General features: G+C 39.9%; 1 protein-coding gene across 1 annotated transcript in view; it reads left to right on the plus strand.

Moving 5' to 3' along the window:
• Window positions 1–3,885: 3,885 nt before the first annotated feature.
• LOC117454904 (nuclear migration protein nudC-like) overlaps window positions 3,886–7,021 on the plus strand; it is a 10,065-nt gene continuing 6,929 nt past the window's right edge. Inside the window, exons 1-3 of the mRNA XM_034094171.1 lie at window positions 3,886–3,934; window positions 5,469–5,530; window positions 5,733–5,846. Coding sequence (XP_033950062.1) covers window positions 3,886–3,934; window positions 5,469–5,530; window positions 5,733–5,846 — 225 coding nt within the window. The remainder of the gene's footprint in view (window positions 3,935–5,468; window positions 5,531–5,732; window positions 5,847–7,021) is intronic.

Genomic DNA, 7,021 nt, shown 5'->3' on the forward strand with positions numbered 1-7,021 from the left:
CATCATTCAGAAATTCAGACTCCGTAACTTCCTCCTTTTGAAATCATTCCCTGTGTGAATGCATTGATCAGAGGAGGGAAGTAGTGTAGTCCAAATACTTCGTTACTGTACTGAGTACAAGTTTCTGGTATCAGTGCTTTACTAAGCTACTTATTTTCCTGACAACTTTTTACTTTTGACTTCTTACATGTTGAACTCAAATACCTGTACTTTCTACTTCTTACATGTTGAACCAAATACCTGTACTTTCTACTTCTTACATGTTGAACTCAAATACCTGTACTTTCTACTTCTTACATGTTGAACTCAAATACCTGTACTTTCTACTTCTTACATGTTGAACTCAAATACCTGTACTTTCTACTTCTTACATGTTGAACTCAAATACCTGTACTTTCTACTTCTTACATGTTGAACTCAAATACCTGTACTTTCTACTTCTTACATGTTGAACTCAAATACCTGTACTTTCTACTTCTTACATGTTGAACTCAAATACCTGTACTTTCTACTTCTTACATGTTGAACTCAAATACCTGTACTTTCTACTTCTTACATGTTGAACTCAAATACCTGTACTTTCTACTTCTCACATGTTGAACTCAAATACCTGTACTTTCTACTTCTTACATGTTGAACTCAAATACCTGTACTTTCTACTTCTTACATGTTGAACTCAAATACCTGTACTTTCTACTTCTTACATGTTGAACTCAAATACCTGTACTTTCTACTTCTTACATGTTGAACTCAAATACCTGTACTTTCTACTTCTTACATGTTGAACTCAAATACCTGTACTTTCTACTTCTTACATGTTGAACTCAAATACCTGTACTTTCTACTTCTTACATGTTGAACTCAAATACCTGTACTTTCTACTTCTTACATGTTGAACTCAAATACCTGTACTTTCTACTTCTCACATGTTGAACTCAAATACCTGTACTTTCTACTTCTTACATGTTGAACTCAAATACCTGTACTTTCTACTTTCTTCTCTCATGTTGAACTTTGAACTCAAATACCTGTACTTTCTACTTCTCTCATTTCCCAAACAGCTGGTTCCTTTAGTCTGAATGTGTGTTGGTGCGTGGTCATTATTCTTTAGAGTCACTGCGTGCCTATTGGTTGGAACACGATCCGTGTATCCATCACTTCCTGGTCTTCTCTAAAGAAGAGGGACCAATGGAAACGTTGTCATGTTGCCGTTGGTCACCATGGAAACATTCATTAGCTAACAATGACATTATTGTTCTATTGATATAAAGGGAGGTCAGGTACTCTTTAAAGCAGCTGCTAGCTATGGGTACTTTACTGAAGTACACTTCAAAGCCTCTTTACTTTGACTTGAGTAAAGAAGTTTAGTCAGTACTTCTACTTTCACCAGAGTATTTTTAAACACGAGTATCTGTACTTCTACTTGAGTAAAGGATGTGTGTACTTCTACTTGAGTAAAGGATGTGTGTACTTCTACTTGAGTAAAGGATGTGTACTTCTACTTGAGTAAAGGATGTGTGTACTTCTACTTGAGTAAAGGATGTGTGTACTTCTACTTGAGTAAAGGATGTGTGTACTTCTACTTGAGTAAAGGATGTGTACTTCTACTTGAGTAAAGGATGTGTACTTCTACCCTCTCTGAGTGACATGCTGTCTGAACCCTGATGATACTCAGCATGCTGCCACCAACGAGCAAAGACACACTCCTCACTCTCTGCTCACACTGGATGTCATGCTGTTCTGCTAAATGTACCTCCAGTGAGGACCAGTTTGCTAACAAGTCTTTCTGCTGGTGTGACTGTGAGGCTGTCACCATCACCGTGGCGACTGCAGGAAACATACATTAGCTTATACCGGCTAGCAACTCCTCCGAATGTGTGAAATTGCTCATGTAGTTCAAAAACACTCGCCGGACAACTGTCGCATCTGGATAAGAGTTTACTGCGAACGGCTTGATGGATGGAGACGGAGAGAAGTGAAGGCTTTTTGCAATATATAGCGTGGTAGATGTGGTTGGGAACATGGTGTCATATATACGGTGACCAAAACGTCTACATTAGGAGAAACGTTTACCGTTTAAAAAACACAAATATGCTGAAACACTTGAATTATCGAAACATTTCCACCAACTTGGTCCTAAAGTTCCTGAGTTTCTGTAAATATTCATGGGTTCCTGCAAAGAAAGGTAAAGGGCCACAAAGTGCACCAAAAGAAAATCCAACTTGCCTGTATGACACACACGTGGGGTCGGATCTTAAAGCTGAACAATTGAGCGGAGTTAGTCCGTCTCAGAGCTGTGAGAGTGTGTCAGTAATATCAGAATGAGCCAATAAAACGTATCGGTTACGTTTCCCGTGACTGACATGTGATCTTATTAAGTTGCAAAATGCACTATATTCTGGGGATAATATGAGCCTAACTTCCCAAAGTAGATCCAGGGAAATTGTGATCCTCTAATGCAGGGGTGTCAAACTCAAGGCCCGGGGGCCACATTCGGCCCACGACTTCATTTTATGTGGCCCCACAAGAGCTTGCAAAGAATATAATAAGTTTATTATACGGTTACATGCTACAGAAGCACGTTGCCCATAAACTACATGTCCCACAATGCATCTCAAATATGACTTTTTTCTCTAAATTTGCCTTTTTTTCTTCAAAATATGCATTTTTTCATAGAATTCCTTTTTCTCAGAATTAGATTTTTATTTCAAAATGTCACTTCTATTTCTTTTTTCTCCAGAATTTGGCTTTTCTTTTTAAATCATTTTGTGACGTGCGCACTGAAGAGACTTGCAATTATTTGCCGTAGACTTCTGCTCTCAGACGTAGTTAATGATGAAGTTATTACCCTATCCCATAATAATCCAATGCAGAGGAAATATTGTAGTATAATACATTCTTTTATATATATTAAATATTTATACTTGTATTTGTATATAGTCTTAAAGTTACAACCGGCCATTTGAGTGCAACCATAATGCTGATGTGGCCCGCGATGAAATTGAGTTTGACACACCTGCTCTAATGTAACAGTACCAGTCTTACCTAAAGGGCGGGCTCTCAGCAGTACTTCACCATGAGATATGTATGAATGTTTTACTCGTTAATTTCATCAGAACTGGCCAGAAACGTGTCTGAAAGAAGAAATACAGGAACCTTTAAAAGCCAGAGTGGCAATTGTCAAGATTCAAGGCTTTTATTGTCATGTGTACATCGTGTAGTTCTGTCAATGAAAATCTGAGGTCACAGGCAGTTGCGCTGACGGGCGACAGAGGTCCAGCGGGCCGTTTCCACGCAGCGAGGCTCCCCCCCCCCACGCTGAGTTCACTAGCTTGCTCTACCAATGTGTGTCACAGGCTCCTCCAACAGTTCAACACGTACAAAATAGTGCACGTAAATACAAATAAAATGGAATAGAAGTAGTATCTTCTTAACTTCCCAGAGAACTGATGGGATAGTTTCCGTGTGATGGCGCGTTCAGGAGGGCAACGAGGAGGCAGAGTCTGCTCAGCTGACAGCAATTTCTCACCCAGGTACCAGAATTTCTTCATTAACGAAAACACAGACATCACAGGGTTTTTGGGAGGCGGTCTGCAAACACCCCCCCCCCCCCCCCCCCCCCCCCCAACCAAAAAAATCATCCTCCTGCGCTGACTCGCTGTTCCAGACTTGACAACTTGTTTTTTGGCCGCGGCTCGTCGTAAATCAACTCTGAAATGTGACTCACCGTCATAATGGTGGTGTTTGCGGAGGCCTTCTGTCTTCTTCCAGAGGGGTGAGGGCGGACGATTCCTGGAAGAGGAGGGCGGGACGTGAGGACAGAGATGAGACGCTGATATCATCCGTTACATTTAGATTTGTACTTATTGGTCTCACTTGGGCGTAATGGCGTATCGGTTAAAAGAGAAATGCAAAGTCAAGGGAAGGGAAGGGGGTTTGTATTACGAGAATTAACGCTGAATTTCTAAGAATAAAGTCAAATAATTACATGACAAATAACTCGGATATACTCTGACTTTAATTTAAATAACTGGAATATACTCTTATATTATAAACTCATACGATTGCACAAAGTGAAGGGTTTGGTTCTTTGTAAAAAAGATGAAGTAAAATATATTTTACTTAATCTCAGAGAATATCTTTTAACATGTTTACATTACAGCTTTAATGTTTTTATTCAGAATATAAGCGGTCTATAACGCGGCGTGCGTTGAAGCTTGCCAGTGGGCGTGTCTGAAACTCGACCAATCACATGAATCTCCCGCCCCGGGCACACAAGCACGCGGTTTGATTGGCTAGAGCTTGGACTGGCATATTATTTGATTGGCTTCCGTCGAAGCTTCAAAAGTTGAACATTGCTCAACTTTTGAAGTTCAGCAAACCGTGACGTGACGGTCGAGTTTCAGACACGCCCACCGGCAAGCTTCAACGCACGCCGCCGTGTGGACGCTGCGTAATACATGAGGCCATAAAGCCAGGGAATGGGGATAACATTCAAAGAAAAATAAAACAGAATTAAAGATTAAATTGGGTTCGTTTAAGAGACAAACATGTGGGATATTCTCAGAGGGGTAATTTAACAAAAAAAAAAAACACAAATAATGAGAAACAATTTATTTTATAGCCATGAAAGAATTAAATCAAAAACACTAATATAGCATCTCCTGATTACCGTACATGTTACAGTTATTTGATCCTTGCATGGGGAAGTATGTAAAAACATGTAAGAAGTAGAAAGTACAGGTATTTGAGTTCAACATGTAAGAAGTAGAAAGTACAGGTATTTGAGTTCAACATGTAAGAAATAGAAAGTACAGGTATTTGTGTTCAACATGTAAGAAGTAGAAAGTACAGGTATTTGAGTTCAACATGTAAGAAGTAGAAAGTACAGGTATTTGAGTTCAACATGTAAGAAGTAGAAAGTACAGGTATTTGAGTTCAACATGTAAGAAGTAGAAAGTACAGGTATTTGAGTTCAACATGTAAGAAGTAGAAAGTACAGGTATTTGTGTTCAACATGTAAGAAGTAGAAAGTACAGGTATTTGAGTTCAACATATGAGAAGTAGAAAGTACAGGTATTTGAGTTCAACATGTAAGAAGTAGAAAGTACAGGTATTTGAGTTCAACATGTAAGAAGTAGAAAGTACAGGTATTTGTGTTCAACATGTAAGAAGTAGAAAGTACAGGTATTTGAGTTCAACATATGAGAAGTAGAAAGTACAGGTATTTGAGTTCAACATGTAAGAAGTAGAAAGTACAGGTATTTGAGTTCAACATGAGAGAAGTAGAAAGTACAGGTATTTGAGTTCAACATGTAAGAAGTAGAAAGTACAGGTATTTGAGTTCAACATGTGAGAAGTAGAAAGTACAGGTATTTGTGTTCAACATGTAAGAAGTAGAAAGTACAGGTATTTGAGTTCAACATGTAAGAAGTAGAAAAGTACAGGTATTTGAGTTTCAAATGAAGTCAAAGTTAAAACACCGAAGCCTGAACCAGAAAAGACGGACAAAGTAGACAAAGAGAAGGGGGTAAGTGGACAGATCTGCAGAGACACTTTGGTTTGAATCACAGGTGTCAAACTCGAGGCCCGGGGGCCAAATCAGGCCCGTGGTGGATTTAATTTCGGCCCGCAGGATAATGTCTAATTCCTATTAGATCTGGCCCGCCGGTATATTCCACGCCTTCCCTCCATCCTGAGCCTCTGCTGACACGTTGACTTTGTTTCCTCAGTCTGAGTCCGACGGAGAGGAGGACGAGAAGGACAAAGATAAAATGAAGCCCAACGCAGGGAACGGAGCCGACTTGCCGAACTACAAGTGGACGCAATCCCTGTCTGAAGTCGACGTGAGTGTCACTGTTTTCATTTAACCAGAAACATCTCGTTTTCAAGAGAATCCTGGCCGAGAACATATAGGGACACACTCGGTGCATCATCTTAAGAAGCATCTACAGACAGACTTGATTTTCGGTCATTTAAGCTCTCCTATTATGCAAAATGCACTTTTTAAAGGTCTCTTTAGGGATAATGTGCTGCGACGCGGTCATTATGGTGTTCTTTTCCCCATAATGACCGCGTCGCAGCACATTATCCCGCTTATTGCATGGCCACATTCTCAACAAAGTAACGACATGAGTCCCAATATTAATTGAAATGCTTTTATTGATTTATAAAATGTTTTTAATGATTAAAAACATAGTTTAACTGATTTAAAATGACATTCATCCGCTACGAAAATTGTCCGGTGTTGATGTTTGAACTAGGCTGTTGCAACGGCAGGAACTGCTTCGATAGCAACTAACTCTGTTCATCTTAGCATTTGAGCCTTAGCTGTAATTAACATTGACCTGAACGTTTCCATTAATGGTACAATGTGACATGGTGAATGGGAAATCTTTAGGGATATTCAGATCGACGTTTCTGTCCTCGATCCTCTCTCTTACTCTCTAACTTTCTTGTTTTTTCTTTTCTTCTTCACTGGGGACTCATCAGCCACTAACCATTCTCCAAATTACTGTGCTCTCCAAATATATTAAAATGAATGTTAAAATCCTCCATGTTGCTCTCACACGCCAGCGGAAAACTAAAGACAACCAGACAGTTTGCTGCTTTTCAAACGGTTACATTTGAAAAACAGTGAGAGCGTCTCTTGTCAGTTTGAAAAGCCAACGGCAGGACCTGCTTGCGTTTTTGAGGAGCTTTTTGATTACAGATTTGAAAATCGCGGCTTGCTTTAAAAGAAGCAGAATTCATGATGTCAAACCGTGGGAAGTATCTCGATATCCTGCCCTGATGCCAAAGGAACTGGATATGTTTTGATGTCTCTGTCTGGACCGCTGCGTAAAAAAGGAGGGTTTCTGCCCGTTACTTCTCCGCTGTTTTCTTGTCCCAGTTCGAAAAGCAAACTGCATGCAGTTTGCTTTTCGGCCCAACTGTATACAGTTAAATCGACCGGCACTTCTTTCTGAAGATGTGAGCGTCCTTAACAACGGTCAATAAGTCCGTGACAGCGGTCTGTCTG

Source organism: Pseudochaenichthys georgianus, chromosome 11 (assembly GCF_902827115.2).
Source record: "Pseudochaenichthys georgianus chromosome 11, fPseGeo1.2, whole genome shotgun sequence".
Lineage (NCBI taxonomy): Eukaryota > Metazoa > Chordata > Actinopteri > Perciformes > Channichthyidae > Pseudochaenichthys > Pseudochaenichthys georgianus.